At 50.2% G+C, this 18902-nt stretch overlaps 1 protein-coding gene across 3 annotated transcripts in view; it reads right to left on the bottom strand.

Moving 5' to 3' along the window:
* Cables1 (Cdk5 and Abl enzyme substrate 1) overlaps positions 1-18902 on the bottom strand; it is a 103364-nt gene that overhangs the window by 27533 nt on the left and 56929 nt on the right. For 2 of the 3 annotated variants that reach the window (XM_041660356.1, XM_041660353.1), the window contains exon 4: positions 8431-8508. The exons of the other annotated variant lie outside the window; for it this stretch is intronic. In XM_041660356.1, coding sequence (XP_041516290.1) covers positions 8431-8508 — 78 coding nt within the window. The remainder of the gene's footprint in view (positions 1-8430; positions 8509-18902) is intronic. 3 annotated transcript variants of the gene reach the window in all.

Raw genomic sequence — 18902 nt, forward strand, 5'->3', positions numbered from 1 at the left:
TTTCCAAATCTCCAAATAGCAAATCAACCACCAGGTCATTCTTACTTTCTTCTTTCTGGTCAGATGCCTAGGCAGAGTCACCCACTGATGTCTGCATATTTCAGGAAAGAAGCCCTTGGGCAAAGATGCAGCACCTTTAGCATGGAAACAGAGCTGGGATAACCCTTCACATTCTGCCGACTGTCTCTCACTCTAGTGCACTGCGCTCTAAAACCCTCTACACAGGCAGTCTGGAACCGGAATGCACCTTCCTAATGGATGCAATGTTATAAAGGGGCACTGGCCACACTACGCCCTGAAAGGCTGAAAGCCTCTAATGGAAGCGAGCCAGCCTCAAAGTACAAGCCAGAAGTTTGAAGTACAAACTCATCTGAGCAAAAGGCTAGGGGGTGGAAGAGGAGAAAGACACTAAAGGAAGCCGAGTCTCTCTCTTGGTTTCCTGGCTTGGGACTGACCCTTAAACCAACTGTTTAAAAGGTTTTTTACCTTCCTCTCTGATCTGCCTTTGCCTTCTTTCTCCGAGGCCAATCCAGCTTCCATCACCATTTCTTAAATGTCTATATCTAACTCCACAAACCCTTTGCGGCACCTAGAGGTTCCACTCCTGGTCCCATAGTGGGGGCCCCAAAGCTCAAGGTAGGGGCTGGAGGGTGAGAGGAGAGGAGAGTCAGGTGGGGGGCATGGCACACTGGTTACGAAGTAGGGAAGAGTCCAGAAGTGCATGTCAGTCATTTGATGTGCTGAGAGCTTCCAGGCCTGATTGCAGGCCATGCTACAAGGCGGACAGCAATGACTAATGCGGGTAAAGCCTTGGCAACTACTCGCTGCAGGAGGAGGAGCTGGTTTAGGCTGGGGATGCTTCCAGAGAATGGTACAGTTTACAAGCGCCATCGGAGAAGTGTGCTTACAGCAACAAGAAGGCTTGAATTCAAGCCACAGGAGAAGAGATGGGCCACATCTGTCCCCTTCCCTATTACTGTGCTTCACCAACCAGCATGCTGTGAAAGGTGGGGTCTGGAAAAACAAACCAACTATGAAACCCACCTCTGTTGTGTGCTCTATTTGTGAAATCACTAGAGGGAAAGACAACTTTGGAGGAAAATGGACCACAATGTTAACAATGGCTCTGTTGAGGTCTGGCTTGCTAATTTTGGCCTTATTTTTATGCATTTTCTAAACCTGCTTTAACATGCATGTACTGAGAGGGAAAAAATAAAAGAAAATCTGAAGATGAACACACAGTACCTGGCGAGCCACACTGCTGGCTGCCTGCCTGGGAGCCAGGCTGGACTGCATCTGTGACTGCACAGGATGACCTCCCACTGATGTCCCCACATCATCATGGCCCCAGGTGCTCCAAGCCACCTCACGTGAACACCTGAGTTAACTAGGGTCAGCAGGGCTGCACAGAATGACCTCCCACTGATGTACCCACATCACCATGGCCTGGCAGGTGCTCCGAGCCACCTCACGTGAACACCTGAGTTAACTGGGGTCAGCAGGGCTGCACAGAATGACCTCCCACTGATGTTCCCCACATCACCACGGCCTGGCAGGTGCTCCGAGCCACCTCACGTGAACACCTGAGTTAACTGGGGTCAGCAGGGCTGCACAGAACGACCTCCCACTGATGTTCCCCACATCACCACGGCCTGGCAGGTGCTCCGAGCCACCTCACGTGAACACCTGAGTTAACTGGGGTCAGCAGGGCTGCCAGCTTCATCCCCTGGGCCGACCCCTTGCCTGGCTTCAGGTGCCCATTGACACAGATTGCCAAGATGGCTTGGGGAGCAGTGGACTTCCCCACCCCTTTAGAGCAGTTTTATGGGGAACCACTTTAGGGACCGAGTTCCAAGTAAACTTGTGTTGTCAGAACTGCTAGAAACCGTGAGGTGAAAAGGTGACAGCTAACTCGATGTCACTAAAGTGCTTCTCTAAGCCTCCTGACCTGAAGTCGCTGCCTTTGTTGAAGGCACTGGAACTAGCACTGCTAGGTACCCACCATTTCAAAATCCTTCACAAATGACCCCTAGAAGGGCTCCTGTGTCCTCAGAAGTACTTTGTTCTTGAGCCTGTGAGCTGCTGGGTGAGGTGTGACCGACCCTTGGTGACTATCAGTGGGACACCAACCTCACATCTGGGTAATCTGAAAAAAAAAAAATGGGCACCAAGCGGGTCCAAGCGGGTCAGTATTCCTGCATCTTTCTGAGGCGTGTACTTAGACAGAGATGGCTCTGTTGGCCGCTACAAAGAATCAAGAAGAAAGGACTACAGGGCGTGATTAGAATACATGATGGCAGGGATGTCACCTCGCCCCAAGATGAAGTGCCCTGTCTCCACCCTGTCTCCACAGCACTGACCTTGGGAAAACTGTCCCCTTCTAACTAGCTGGCTTCCACCTAAAGGGCCTGTTATTTAAACAGAGGCAGGGTGCAACTGAAGAAAAGTGTGTGGACCTGCAGGGGTGGGGGGAGCATGTGCTATTTATCTTTTGATCTGTTTTAGACACAGTCAAGCCACCAACTCTGACAAAAGTCAGGAGACACCAGTGGGGCCTAGGAAAAGATAGAACGCAGAAGCCATGTGACCTCAGCAACAAGCTTGAATGCCCAGCATGGCTCACCTGCCATACCAGTGAGGTAAAATGCAGTCTGCCCCAGCTGTGTGGACCTTGGATCATCTGGCTAGGGAGCACAAAGGAGGGGCTTAGCTGGGGTTCACCGGAGCAAAGGGCTAAGCTCCAGGCTTAGCAAGTTTCTTATTGCTGTGACAAAGTCCCTTGGAGAGAGGCAGAGCCCATGGCCCCAGTTGGATCACCTCGTTAGTCCCTTCAAGGCCCTTCAATGGCCACCTGTCCAGCTCTCTGCTTCTCTGGAGATGACCCTAAGGAACACGCCAAGGGCTCCACAGAACACCTGCTCTCACCACAGCATGCTTCTTGTCACATTTGGTGGCACCATGCTCTGCTTCCTCCATGAAATGAGCAAATCCTCAAAGTCTAGAAATTCAGCCCTGACAAACACGTCACCCATCCGTCTAGTTCTCTAGGAAAGCAGTGTGTTCACTGTGTTCCATGCAGAAATCCTTTGAGAGGAACTAAGACACAGTCCACGTCCACAAGTTAAAATACAGGCTATGAGCTGGGCCGTGGTGTCACAGGCCTTTAATCCCAGCACTTGGGAGGCAGAGGTAGGTGGATCTCTGTGAGTTTGAGGCCAGCCTGGTCTACAAGAGCTAGTGCCAGGGCAAACCCTGTCTCAAAAAACCAAAACCCAAACCAAAACAAAACAAAACCCAAAAAACAAAACAAACAACAACAAAAAACCATGCAATGGGAACGTCTATAGACCTCAGCAAAGGCACTGGACAGAGGTTCTTAGCAGAGCCTTGGTGAGGTATCAGGGGTGGGGAAGGGGCCTACGGAATCTTTGGAACGGATGACTTCCTTCAGACTAGGCTGGGATCAGCAAGTGACAGAGCAGGATTCCAGATGGAAACCCCCAAGGAAGGGAAGCCGGACAAACATCTACAGGCATCTTGCTGGCTCTGAGATGCCATGGGGAGAGACGGTGCTAGAAAGACCCTTGTCAGGACCACAAAAGAGGGTGAGCAGGGGCCTAGGGGTTCAGTGAGAAGGACGATGTGATGATGAAATGCCAAGTCCCCTCCCACGAAGGCTCATGTCACATGCTGCGGCTGCTATGCTATTCTGAGTGGCTCTGTCGACTAGGCAGAGGGAATGGGTCACTGGGTGAAGGGGGTGTTACTGGGGGATTATAACATTGCCTGCCCCAGACATGGAGACAAGAGGCTCCTTCTGTGGACGATGCTGGAAAGGGGGCTTCTTCACTGGCCTCCCCAGGTTCCAAGTAAACACAAGAGGATCTTCAGTGAACTGAACCACTGTTGCCAAGGCCACAGGCTCCAGAGAGATGGAAAGCCACATTTCCCAGCTCCCCAGAGGTGGCCCAGGCCCTGTTAGAGTTAAGTGCTCCTGTAAAGTAGGATGGAGGAAATGAGTCACACCTGGGCAAGACAGGCATTCTCGGCCATCCCGGGGGACCCGCGGGAAATGCAATGGTAGTGTTTCCGTGGGAGAGGCCGGGGGTGTGGCATCTGTCTGCCTTGGCTTCACTGCCTCCCACTGGGCTATTCCTGGCGCCGATGCCAGTTTTTGTTTCTTCCTGGAGAGTCTGTGAGGTCTTGCGTGCCTCCCACAACCGTGACCATGATAGGAATTCTGCATTTGCTGCTCAGGACACCGAGTGCCCACTGCCACCCTGCATGCACTCGTGTGTGCAGAGCCACTGTAGGGCATGTCACATGGGTGTCCTACTGCAGGCAAGACCCGTGTTTCTAATGCGGAGGCTCAGAAAAAAGAGCTATGAAATTTATAATGGATGATTTTCTGAAATGTTACATGTAGGCAACTGTGTAAGTTAAACCACATTTAGGAGCAGTTAAAGCGTTGTGGCGTCTGGAGAGACGGATCAGTGGCTAACATGAACTGTTTTTGCAAAGGACCTGAATTTGGTCCCAGCACCCACATAAGGGGGCTCACAATCATTTGTAACCCCAGCTCCAGGGGCGCCTGACACCTCTGGCCCGTGCAGGCACTTCCACTCACACATGCCCCATACAGAATAAAATTAAGTTGAGTAGAAAGAAAACTCTGTTTGGAAAGTCCTGTTGCCCATGGGGGCAGTGATGACATGTCTTCTGCTATGAAGAGTGACCCTCTTACAGAAACGCTGGACCCCCAAGAGAGGCAGCAGTCACACGTTGGGTCTAGACTTGGGGACAAACACTTACAAGTCCCTAAATCCCTCTCCAATACTAAAAGAGGAGGCCAGCAGCCTAGATGGGCTCTGTGGGGAAGGTGCCTGGAGGATCAAGCGGGAGCACTTCAGGACAGCACCAGAACAGCCATTCCTCCCTCTGACTAAAGGCAGGAAACACCAAATGGGGAAATTATTCTTCATTTAAGACTCCACCCAGAGCATTGGTGGCACATCCCCATAATTCCCATTACTCAAGAGCATCATGAGTTTGAGGCCAGCCTGGGCAACGTAGCAAGACCTTACCTCAAAATAAAACCAAGCAAGTAATCAGGGCTGCAGCTGTGGCTCAGTGGTAGAGAATTTGCTCAGGGTTCAGCACAGGGAGAGGGAGAGTCTGCCACAGCAGGAGATGAGGCGGGGTGAAACAAGACTATGGGAGATGGAGTTGGGAAGTTGCCATGCCGTGAGGGAAGTCAGCAAACACATCCAGGAAGACAAGGCTGCCTATCTGAGAGACGCTTGCCCTGCAAAGGAGGTTCAAGTACATGCAGACGGACTAGGGAGTTTTCTTTTTTTGTAATCCTCTTGTGATGAAGCTAGGGCTGTGCAGCATCTCCCCCACTGGTGTGTGCTGTACTCAACAGTCTGGAATGACCAGGTCCTCTCCCTGGTCCACACAGAGAAACACAAAGGAAACATGGGAACCAGAAAACAGCTCAGAGTTCTAGGAATGATACACAACCCCCACCTTAGTCCCACCTTGGCCACCCCGGAATCAAAGCAGGAAGGGCAGATTGTCTGGCCTCTGAAGGTCTTTCCAGCCTTAGACTGCTGTGACAGATGGCTACGTCACAGGACTAGCTTCCTCCACGTGGAGACGTATTATATAATAAGTCAATGTGTGCACGAGCTAAGACAGCTGTTACTAGCAAATACTATCGTAGTGGACTGACATGCATGTTTTCTTAGATGTATCTATTAATATACCTTTATTTCCCATTAATCATTAATAAAAGAATTATAGTTATCAGTGGATAATTATGGCAAATGGGCTACTATTTATTTATAAACAGGATGTCTGTTTATTAAAATGTCAAGAGCACAGTAAACCACCTTGTCACTCACAGTTTCCTTGTTCCTTTGGTAGAAGGCAGACTGTTACAGACACCAGGCTGGAGAAACTGTATTCTTTGGGTATAGAATTCATTGTTGGGCCACTTAGTTTCCTCAACTAAACACCTTTGAGAAATGGTAGACTCGAATCTGCTCACATCTAAGACATAAAGTTACATCCAAATGTCGTCTCCAGGGCCACAATGCAGAACAGTCAGGCTCACAGGCGGTTTAAGAGGCAGGCAGGCATTCCTAGCATCAGGGACATCAGGCATGAACCGACGCTGTTCAGGGACCAGCTACCTGGCAGCCTGCATTTCTCTGAGGTATCTAAAAATGGAGAAGGCCACGCGGAGCCATGTTGAGATAGATGATTTGGATAAGCTCCATTTGAACATTTCTTTAAGGAAAAATACCCAAACCTTCAAAGCCACAGCTGAAAAACATACAATCTTCAAAGTTCTCCACACAGACTCTCCATTTTTGCTGTCAAAAAAGGGGGGGGGGTCTTGATCAGTGGGCCACACTCACTTACCTTTCAGCATGCCATGTGCCATGCTGGGAACCTTGTTTCCACAAACCCCCGTGAGCCCCGGGTGCCCTCTGGGAAGGAGATAACATCAATGCTCCATCCCGGAAAGATTGCCACAGTAGTGGAACTTGTGTGGCTTGTCTGCAGGGCAGGGGTGGCCACGCAAAAGGTGGGGCCATACAAATGGTTCCCGTTCCCACTCTTGCCTGGGACCACTGCTCTCAGAGATCATAGCTGTAAAATGCTAAAGCTCTTGGGACAGCAGTGAGGGGTAGCCGCATATGGAAATTAACCCCTGGGGAATGAATCTAATGTGAACATTTCAAAGATGAAATGAATGGAGAAGCCAGGTTTTCTTACAGAAATGGAATGACTCCTTGGCTAGGAAGGGGCAGTGGTCCTGCTGGAACATCTTCAGCATCTATTTTAAACAGTGACATCATATATATCTCTATCTATCTGTCTGTCTGTCTGTCTGTCTGTGTAATCTGATCTGTCTTCCCCTCATGGATTAAGTTCAGGAGGATGGGTACCATGCCCATCCTCTCTCCCTGCATCGCCAGTGCCTGGTCAAGTGGAAAGTAGTACGCAAAGAAATGAAAGAATGTGCTGGAGCAGGAGAAAGAATGCATCCATCAGAAGGGTCAGCAAAGGAGTGCAGAGAAATGAGGCAGCTCCCTAGGACTCATCCAGGTCATGGCCAGAAGAGGCTTGCCCAAAGAGATCCATCGGCTGCTGGCACAGACCTCCCCGGGGCTGCTCACACTCAGATGCTCTGGGCCTTGCCACGGTTGGTTTCCCTGGAAACGGGCTGCCTTTCTGAGACAACTGTGGCCATGGCAAGTTAGGCAGGTAAAGGAAAGCTTCTGTAGGACATCCTTGAAGCCAGCCATGGCTGCTCCTGCATGAGCCTCAAACCTCCAAGCTGTAAGATCTGCTACTTCTTCCTAGAACACACCTACTTTGCAAGGTTGTTCTAAGGGTGTAGAAGTAAAAACGTCGACACTTGGTGTGCTCTGTAAGGCAGTTATCTGACCAGTAGATGCTCTTGTCGTAATCACATAGTCCATGTAAGGACCAGGAAGTTTATCAGGCTAAGCGCTTAACCCACAGGGAGGAGAGTTCAAAGCCACAGCAGCAGAGCCTTGGGACAGCTTGTGGGACCAGTGCAGGGTGGGTAAGTGGTGAAACAGCAGCAGGGCCACATTGTCCCCAAGGGCTGTGATCTACAGTGCCTGTTGTCTCAATGACTAGAGGACAGCTCCAGTCCCTAGTGAACAGAGGCGGAGTCAGCACCCAGCTATGTGCCTGACGTAGGTGGCACACTGCCCTCCCCAAATCCCAGCAGCCCCCATGACAGGTGCTAGAGTAGGGCTGAGTCGAGAGACAAGGGAGGAACCAAAAGCTGCAGGCTGTGGTGAGAAGGGGTGTGCAAGTCCACACCCCCTACCATTGCTTTGTGCTCAGAGTCAGAGGCAGGGTGGGTTAATCCAGCGAGGGGAGCTTTTCTCTTGCCAGACTCCAGTTATGCAGTTCCTGGTGCCACTTTGCTGTGACATGTTTGCCCTGCGGTAGGAGTCCCGCTCCAAACCAAAGCCAAGACACAAGATGTAGTCCAGTCACAGGATTGAGCCCTCATTCAACCTACCTTTTCCAACAGTCAGAGCGACCCAGTGGCATACGGTGAACCTCATAGTTTTCTTGGTTTATAGTAATGGACAAGGTGATAAAATGGACATTAGAAATAGGCAGATGGTGGGGAAGTTGCACTCATGAGCATACGCACGCGCGCACATGCACACACAGGCACGCACACACACGCCTCCACACACACAAAACCAAGGAAGTTTTCTGGCTGAAAAGAAAGTAGAACATACCCCCAAAATCAAACACTGAATTTGTAACATCAAATCTAGGCAAATTCAGAAAGGCAAGTCACATTGTGCACATTGGTGTCTGAGCTTTTCACCCAGAGAACTGTAAAGCATGCATGCATATACATACCCGACTTGGGTACTGTCTCGGTACGGCAGCACGGAAAATATACTACAGAAGGATCTTCTGCCACTGATAAGGACTATTCTAAAAAGTAAAAACAAAAAACAAAAAAACAAACAACTAACTAAATGCAAAGACTCCAAATTAAAAAAACAAAACAAACTTAAAATAAGTTCTACAGCAAATTAAGCATTCATGGAATTCACAGCAGCTTTTGCATACTCCCGCACCTCCTCCAACAGATGGCATTCTGCTCTTCTTGCAAAACACAAGGCTCAGCACAGCAGAAGTTTGCTGCCTTTCCCCACCCAAATATTAGCACGTGTGAGACCAGCCATACGTGAGAGGTGCTGCCGGGGACGTGAGCTGTGCAGACAAGGCGGAGCAGACCGCACTGAATCTTGGGTGGCCAGCGCAGGCATGGTGAACACCACATCAGGACTACTGACTTCTGCCCCACAGTAAACAATGTGAGGGCAACCGTGCCCAGACCCGTGAGTTGGAAAGATGTTCAAATCCATTACCATCGTTAGCTTTTCATATTCTGGCAACATGTTAGGTTCTGAGAATAGACTGAGGGAACGATTATGTAATCAGTCTTAGCCACCATCCCTGCTATAAAGAATCTACTGGAGTGATTCTACACGATGTTCTTATGCAATCAAAGCCACTGGGAAAAACATTGAAAACAAAAACAAAACCCCTCAAAGCACTTATCCTGCCATCTGAGAATAACTTTTGCCAAGGGGAATTGCTCGTGAAAAAAAAATAATAAAGAAATGAGTGGAAGAAAATAAAAATCATTCTTTTTGGCACGAGGTCAATAGAGTTCACATATGGAGTTATTTACTTTTCAAATCTCCTTCAGTATTACAATGTCAGAAGCAGGGAAAACAGCACTACTGAGTGAATCAGGGTTTGGAGATCTTAACCTTGTTTGGAAACTACGATGTTAAATTGCCCACAGTCCTGGGATGAAGTCAGCCCACACTGCTGGCTCTGCCTCTCCAATGTAGGTGACACGGTTTTTCCCATGCGTCTTACCATGTCTGCATGCTGAGTACCAGCAGTGCTCCACCTACTGAAGGAGCCAGCTTAGTTCTGCGTCTTTACATGCTACTTCTTCAGTCTCTGATGTCCTGCTTAGGCATATTCGGCAAACCCCCACGGAGTCTTCAAAACCCAATTGGGAAGTCACCCCACAGCCAGGTGAGTGGCGCACACTGGGGGAGACAGGCTCCTAGTCCCTCGTCTCCTCTTCTAGAGGGCAAGACCAAGGGGTCAGCACCGGGCTGTTTCTCTACAGATGTATACCCAATGTGTCTGACACAGTCTGGATGCAGAGAAGCACCTAAGCACCAACCAGGGAGACCTAGGACTGTGGCTCTCCATTGGCCCTATAACGGTTCCTATTTGTAGGGACAAAGAGGATGAAGGCAAAGCTCCCAGCTCCTGATACCAGCCTTGTCACCTTGTCTCTCTTTGAGCCTTGAGTTCCCCATCTAAAAAATGGTACTGAGTTGAGCATGGAAGCACATACCTGTTTTCTCAGTACTTGGGAGGCAGAGGCATGAGGATCAGGTGTTCAAGCCCAGCCTTGACTACACAACAAATTGAGACTAATATCGGCTACTCAGGATCCTGTCTGAAGAAACGAAACATGAGTGAGTGAATTAATGAATGAATGAACAAATGAGTGAAATGGCGTAAAATCAGCAATGATCTTATCGGGAAGCTGAAAAAAAAAATGAGTTCATAGTAGAAAAACCCTGGGGGCATCGCCTGGCAGACCCGATGCGTGTTAAATAGGATTCACCTCCAGTGTAGACAGGCTTCTTGGGTGGAGTTGCATTTAGCATCTCTCCAGATCTCAGAGGAAGAAATGCAAAGCTGGAGGCAGCTGAAAGCGAACACGTGGCCCAATGATGTAACACACAGAGCTCATTAGCTACCAGACCCAGTGTAAACAGGGCGAGGGCCAAGACTTTCACACCTGAGTGGACCCGAGTCAAATACGTCACACCTGCTGGTCTGCTGGTCTGTCACACACGAATCCCAGAGATAACTTCCCACATGGCGTGTCTGTGCAAATTTATTTGTACGGACACAATAATGACTGAAATTATGTGCCAGGAACTAAACGCTGGAGCCAGTAGGGCACAAGCCAGTGAAGGGCTCACTGAAGATGAGCAGGTGTGGCAGCCCCAGATACGAACCTGAGCTCTTCCTGGCCATGATCATCTCCCTAACTTTGTATAAGACCTGCCTTCAGGCACTCAGCTGGGCACCCATGGGCTTCGTGGACACCAACGAGCCTGCCTTTGCCTATGTGTTCCATAGTAGCTCTCTAGTCCTGCCTGCAGGTCACCGTGAGAGTGGTGGATCACACACTACCACCACCAGAACTGCTGGAGCCACAGAGGCTCCACCCTCCACTCTGCTCCACCTTGACCCTTGCTCCCCACACCCCCAGTCACTCAACACCAACGACCCTGAAACACAGAGGAAAGAGGGCGTTGACCAAATTCAATGGTCTTACTACTGCAGCACCTTCCTCGCTACTAGTACTGATGTGTCTCCCTTTCCCACACACCAAATCTGTTTGGACATCTTTAATAGAAGAAGAAAACGAGAGACAATCAGTGCCAAGGGCAATCCAAGGCGCCCAGCAGGAAAAGGGCTGTATTGTTCTATGAACTGAAGGTGCACTGTGGGTGTTCCTCTCTATTAGGTATAGAAGATGTTGATACCATGGATCTCATTCAGAAACTTGTGTTACTGTATTAGGGAGCCAAGCTTAGCAACCAGGAACACGGACTGTTTCCCAACAATTCCACTAGGGTGGGTTTCTCCTTGGCCAGTCTGGAGAGAGAAGCCCTGTACTTTTGAGTCGCTCCTGCCGTTTCTGGGCTCAGCCTTCCCATGGACTCTGCTCTGGAAGGAAGAAGCCATGGCAGAGACCTGCATGGTAGACCCATGACAACATCACCAACATTGCCACTGGAGTTCCTGGGAACATGTCTTTCACATTTCCCAGAGTGGATGTGGCCTCCAGCAGGGACTCCAGGCCTTAGCCAGACAGGCAGGCAACAACAAGTCCAGAATGAGACTCTTCACGCAGGCAACTCTAAGGCATGCCAGAACCAAAAGGCTCATGGGAATATGCAGGTTGGCTCTGCTCTCAGGAGCCATCCATCACAAGGGAGACGCCTTGGAAGAACATCCAGCTTGTTTGCCTCCTTCGAGGGGAGAATTAATTTCAACACTGGTGGTCATGAATGGCATGAGACGACCACATACCATTTCCAGTGGGCTCTGAACTGAACACGTCCGCGTCCTCACCTCACCGCAGATGCTACCTTCGTCACACATGGCCTTCCCCATCTGGGACATCTAACACTATACTGAAGTCAAGATGTCCCGAAAGCTTATTATGATTTCAATAGTGGAATTAATCCCAGAAAGATGGGTCTATGAGGAAGCAAAGGTCACATTTCCATATAAATGTCTCCAGAGAAAAGAAGAAAACAGCTAAGGAGAAGCCTCCATGGGGCTGTGGGTCAGGCTGCCTCTGGATACACACAACGTTTTCTAAAGCCTCCAGGAGGTTCTGAGCATGCCCAGCAGCCTGGGACAGGCTTGGGTTTCTTACCCACAGAGGGTCATGTCCATGTCAAAGGGGATCACAGAGGATCCACAGAGGGTCATGCCCACGCTCTTGGGGTGTAGAGCCTCTCAAAGGGGATCACAGAGGATCCACAGAGGGTCATGCCCACGCTCTCGGGGAGTACAGCCTCTCAAAGGGGATCACAGAGGATCCACAGAGGGTCATGTCTATGCTCTTGTGGTGTACAGCCTCTCAAAGGGGATCACAGAGGATCCACAGAGGGTCATGTCTATGCTCTTGGGGTGTACAGCCTCTCAAAGGGGATCACAGAGGATCCACAGAGGGTCATGTCCACGCTCTTGGGGTGTACAGCCTCTCAAAGGGGATCACAGAAGAGAATCATGTCCACATTCTTGGGGACCTTTCAACTCTACACACAAGCTTTCCATGGCCATGCTTTTTCACAGAATTTGCTTTCACATCCTCAGTGTTGGCGACCTTGGATGACACCACCCAGGCGACCTTGGATGACACCACCCAGGCGACCTTGGATGACACCACCCAGGCGACCTTGGATGACACCACCCAGGCGACCTTGGATGACACCACCCAGGATCTTTATGTGTTGCTTGATGCCAAAAACCATCGTTTTGTTCCATTTCCTTGAGGAGTCTGCTAATCTGGAGAAATTTCATCCTTATTCCATAACAGCAGAAATATTCCATAAGGATATTAAAAATGACAAGCAGTTCAATGGCGTTAAAGAAACAAATACCACACTTGTAACAATGGGGGCAGTGTTACAATGTAACAGCATCTAAACACAGTCCCCGGCTCTATCAAGATCTAAACATATGCAGATACACATTTTCCAGATTCACTCTTTCCACACCTAGGAAGTGCTGCGGGAGCTCCTTCGGTTGCTTCAGCCAATAGCCGCTGAGATACCAGCCCACTGGGGCGTGGTCTCTTTCTCTTTAAAAAGCAGCGGCAGACCGCTGCTTGCTCTCTTTTGCTCCGGCGACCTAGACTCCTTTCCTGGCTGTCGTGTAAGATGGTGTTCTGTAAGTTTTTCCCCTCAAATAAATAACCATTTGAATCCAAACTGGTGTGGGATTGTTTTGCTCTATAGGGAAGCAAAAGAAAATAGTGAAAAGGGTGGTTTTGTGCGCTGACCTGTGGAGTCCCAGCCCTGCCCTCTGTGGATACAGTCCTGTGTGGAGTAGGGACAGTACTGTGCGCTGACCTGTGGAGTCCCAGCCCTGCCCTCTGTGGATACAGCCCTGTGTAGAAGCAAGGATTTTCAGACATGGCTGGGTTAGGATGAATGCTGCACTGAAGCTGGTCTCATGTGCTGGGTCTTTACAAGGAAAGAGTGATCTGTGGACACCTGGACATGCACGGAGGAAGAGATCATGTGACTGGAAGACAGAGATGAGGTGATGCTGCTGAGGGCTGAGGATGCCTAGGACTACCGCCAACCGCGATGATGACAGAAGTTCTCCCTAGAGCCTCCGGAGAACATGGTCCTGCGTGCCAAGCCTCCAGAAATGACAGAACCACCCAGCTCTGGGTGCTTTGAAAGGCAGCCCAGGAAACGAATATGGCTGCCATTTGGTTCTGTTCCTTCTGGCTGGATCTGTGCCCCCACCCCACCCCGGGTAGATCCTCTGAGCATACACTGTGTTTGCTGTGCCCAGAGGAGGTCAAAAGAACAGCATGGTGTCTGGAAAACCCAGTCCCTTCCCAGTTCCACTCAGACCGCCTTTCCCACAGCCGCTCCTTCCTTGGCTCACAAAGCTCAATTAAAAGCGGGAAGGATTTGACCCCTTTCTCTTGTGCCTGAAGCCGGCAATTACATAATGAGTGTTGAATGAACACTGCCACAACAACAAGAAAATGTTCTGTGCCCCATTTACACGCTCGCTAGCCACTGGGGAACAAGTTCCCTCCTTTATGTCACATACCCTCTCCCTGTTGGATGGGCCACTGAGGACAAGGGCAAAGCAGAAGTCTATGGGGCTTCCAAGAACATTCTTCACAAAGCAGTATGTTCCCATCCATCCGGAAATGGGATAAAGACTGTTTCTGTGTGGGGAGTTGGCAGGAAGAAGGAGCCCTGAGAAAGGTGCTGGAACCCTGCTGTGGTGTGGACAACTAGCCTGGTGTGAGTGTTCGGTACCTGGGGTAGGCTATAGAGGGGCATGGGATTCTAGCAGGTAAGAATATTGGGACTCAGGCAGTGATGTGGAGCTACAAGGACCTCAGGAGCCCAGGGACTGGAAGACAGCTGGTCCGGGCTAAGAGGGATGACCACTGAAGATCTAAGTTAGGTGTCCCAGTGATTCCTGCAGCGGAAGTGTCAGTTTGTTCCTCTATTCCTGCAGCACCTTCTCCACCGCCTCACCCTTCACTGCTAATGTAATCATCCTACCACTTTCCAGGTCCTTAGTACCCCTAGGGAGGTGAAGCTTTTCTTGCCATCTAGGGAGTGGCAAGAGGCTTCTGAGAAACAAGCTAGCTGGTCCTCCGTCCTCCCTCTCTCTTCAACAGACACTTTCTAAGCACACCTTCTAGACGATGCCTTGGGGATCTGAGGAATGATGCAGGCCAGAGCCCTGCCCTCAGGAAGTTGACTGTTGGGTGGAAGACAGATGGACACCCTGTCACAGAGACAGGCATTCTGCAATGGGCAAGCAGAGGGTACTGCTGAAGGACATCCAAACTAGATGAAGGTAGGCTGCCCGAGGAAGTGACCTGTGGGCGAGCGACAATCAGCCTGAGATGAAAAGATCTGCTAGCGGAGGGAGCAGTCCGGGGAGATAAACAAGACAGAGCTAAGAGAGCTTAGAGGGCCACAGTGTGGAGAGCAGCAGTGCCTCGGGCCACCAGACCCGACTGCAGCGTTCCCACTTAGAGCCTGCACGCTGGGCTGGAAGGCTCACCACACCGAGCCGGACTACTCACACTCAGTTTTATGGAGGCTCCGTTTCTAATTGAACTTGTCCCGTGAAGACTACAAAGATAAACCGGGTATCAGCACACTCCTGTAACCCCAGCACTCTGGAGGCCGGGGCACAATTACTGCGAGTTCAAAGCCAGCCTGGAATACACAGTGAATTTAAGGCCCACCTGGGCTACATTTACCCCTCAGTGGTTTAAACATCAGGATTTCTCTCTTAGTCTTGGGGCCAGAGGTCCAAGATCAAGGTGTGGAGAAGGCCGTGCGCCCTCTGAAGAGAATCCCATTTCCCAGGAGTGCTTCCAAACACAGGGCTTACTAAGGCCAAGTCCTCCCTGAGCAGGGCCATCACTGCCATTACTCTCACTGGACTACGCCCTCTAATCAATGACCTCAGCTTACGCAATTACACACGCAAGGACTCGGCTTCCCACCCTGAGGGATATGGTTAGGGTGTCAACACATGAGTCAGGGACCCACAGCCCAGGACCGTGAAGTTTGGGGATGCAAACACAATGTCATAGAAGTTAGTCTCCTAGGAAAACTAACTCCTCCAGGACAGCACTCGGAGCCATAAGTGTGGCTCTGGCCTGAAGCCGCGGGCCAGAAGTAATTATAGTTTTTCCTCTGAGCAATATCACCTCACCGGCCAGTACCAAAGCCTGGCCTCCCCCAGCTCCAGGCCACCTGGAAACAAAGGAGAGGATGGATACTCACCATCAGCAAGAATGGTGGTATGCACCTGCAATCCTGGCACTTGGGAGGCAGAGGCAGGAATGAATATTCTAAGGACTCCCATCACTCCGTGGGACAATCATGAGGTCCAGACCGAGTGGTCTGGGCTGCACAGGCGGTCTCCACAATAATACAGTGACCTGATCCACCCAAGAAAGATTTGGTTCAGATGGAACTGGTTCCCACCTAAAGCTGGCTGTCCCCTGTGACGGGAACTGGTTCCCACCTAAAGCTGGCTGTCCTCTGTGACTGGATTCTTGCTTCTTATAAATTTCTAGCTGAAAACAGCAACAAGGACCTACAGGCAGCAAAGACAGGCAGACACACACACTCACTCATACTGACACACTCACTCTCACACACCACAGGGAAGCCGTGTCACGGCTATGCTTTCTATAGACTGGTTTTGTTTGTTTTGGGACAGGGTCCTGCTATGTTGCCCAAGCTGTCCTCAAATGACCCTGCTACCCTGGCAAGTCACTGGGAGGAGAGGCATGCGTGTCTGTGCCAGCAGTCTGTACTGTTCAGGGACTTTAGGACAGGCTGGCCTGCACCTTATGATCCTCACACCTCAGTCACTTGAATGGAGGGACTACGGTATCCCCACCACACTCAGATGACCGCCATGCTTTTCTAAAGCATACTTTCTAAAAAAAAAAAAAAAAAAAAAATTGTAAGCTCGGTGCATCTGTTAGGTGCTGAGCGCCAGCTAAGGGCAGCCTTCTTCCTCCTACCACTCATCAGCACTGGAGGCAGTCGCAGGGAACGCTGCAGGCAGGGGCTCCTCTAGGCTGGGGCTGCTGAAGATGAGCGGGGAGCACAGACAGGGATGGAGGTGTCACGTGGCGGTGACAGTGAGATCAGAACTCTGGGAAGACACACACCATCTACACAGTAGATGAATTTGCTCCATCAAGAAGGGGCGGTGCCATCTTCTTTGGGGGCTGTCAGGTTGCTTGTAGGTTTTGAAAAGTGCTGCTTCCTCGAACTCCTTTTCCCAACTGTGTTAGTCTTGGGGTTAGGATGAAGAGATCACAAGCCAGGTCTTCATGTTTTTCTTACCGAGCTGTCCCTTCCCCTCCAAAACTTTCTGGTCCACAAAGGAAAAGCCTCAATGTCATTTCAGCTCCTGTTCTCCTGTCCTCTCATTCTAAAAAGCTGATGAAAAACGGGTCCTTTAAACACGTTGAAAGTTCCTCTCCCAGGACACAATGGCAGAGAGGAAATGATTCTCAAAGCAGTCCCATCAGGAAATGACACTTTCAGGGCACCGTGGCAGCTACACTGGGCAGCAGGGAGGCACTCAGGGCTGCAAGCACCAAGATGCGAGGTCTATCTTTCCTAACAGACAGTGCAGGTGAGTAGTCACGATAACCATGTGCTCTGTGGGAGCCTGTCACTCTGCGGGCTCAGGTCTGCTTTCCCAGCAATGAACTCTCAAGGAGGCAGCAGATCCTTGCTCCTGAGGCTGTGAGGGCCTGTTACTGTCCCAGTGCACCTATACCTGACAGAGACGTCTGTTCAACCTTCGCCCTTTGGTGCACAGTAGGACACTCAGTGAAGAAGGAACTAGCAGGAGCTGACAGCTCCTCTGGCAACCAGGTATTACAGCATGGGGCAGCTGGCCACCCTTCTTCCTCCACATAGGGCCATCTCGTCAAAGGGCTGGCACACATGTCTGCAGATGGCTTTTTACAATTTCAAGTTGTTTTAAAATTTCACTTTTAAATGAAATGAGTTCACTTTAAGGAGACCATTTACACCACTCTTTAGTTTTTGACAAAAGTCACTCTAAGTGACCCCTACTATTTGTCCTTGGCTTCTGGTTGCCTTGACAAAGCCAAGCCAGACCATATCCTCTTGCCTCCATTCATGAAGGTTCTTGCACTGCCAGCGCTCTAAGTGGGCAACCTCCAAACCCCCAGTTCTCAGAGCTCAGCTCCTCTTTCTGTCTCCTTTCTCACTCTGTCCCACCTTGCTAGTTTTCCTGCAGTTTCTCAAACACACCCTACATGTTCTGTCTCCACTCACTAGATGCTCCTCCTACTGACTGCCATAGGGTTGGCCCTTACCTCCTTCACACCTCTGATGCAAGGCTTCCCATGAGCCCTTAGCATACCTCCGACGTCTCTCACTCACCACCCTGCTGTATCTCCTGGGATGTATTAAACCATTTGCCGCCTGCCTCTCTCCAGCTAGGCTCTGACTCCTAGATGCAAGACTGTTGTTTTGTTCATGAACTCATCCTATAAGACCCACACAGAGCAGTATCAGCAGGATGCATTGAATTGCATTGGATGAACTGCACACATGCACCACTGCATCCCGTACAGTCAGTAAACTGCTAACTAGAAAAAGGGAGGTGAAATTTCAATGCAATCACCTGACTGCAAAACATATTCCCTGTATTGGAGGGGCGGTAGGGGGCAAGCTGCACACTACCGTGTGCAAGCATGTGATGGCGGAGTGTGGAACGAGCCCCACTGACTCCACATTTTAAGTGTGTGTTTGTGTGTGGTACATGCATATGAACATGAAGGGCTGTGCTAGGAACAGAGGATATCACATGTCATTAGCACTCTTGGCTTTATCCCCTTGAGACAGGGTACCTCACGGAACCAGAGGCCACTGTTTTGACTAGGCTGGCCATCTCTGAGGTCTCTGGATGGCCCTGCCTCTGCACCCCAATGCTGGGAATATAGCTAGGAGCAATCATACGTGAATTTGACATGGGTCCTGGGGCTCAGACTCAGGTTCTCATACTTATTATACAAGCACTCTTGCTTCCATACTTAAAAAATGGTTAGTCAGTGGTCTAGGATCTAGGAAAAACTGGCTCAAGTAAACATGTAAGAGTGGTGGGCACCAAAGAAACAGCATCCAGAATGGACTATGAGAAAGGAGACAAAGTCAGACTCCCACAAGGGCACCTGGTGTCCAGGCGCACGGGGCTGACTACCATGGGGCCACCCTGGTACAAGCTAACATCCTAAGTAAGACAGGACACTCACATCAGCCACAATGTGACTGTTGGGACTGACTCTAACTGGGTACGAAAGCCATACATGTAACAGGGCAGGCGAACGTAGGCTGTGTGTCTTAAGTCAGCATCATGTCCATCTTAACGCCGACAGCCTTTCACATGGCGTCTCGTCTATAGCACAGCTGAGAGCG

Source organism: Microtus oregoni, unplaced genomic scaffold (assembly GCF_018167655.1).
Source record: "Microtus oregoni isolate MIOR12 unplaced genomic scaffold, Mior012 000011F_ref0000422, whole genome shotgun sequence".
Lineage (NCBI taxonomy): Eukaryota > Metazoa > Chordata > Mammalia > Rodentia > Cricetidae > Microtus > Microtus oregoni.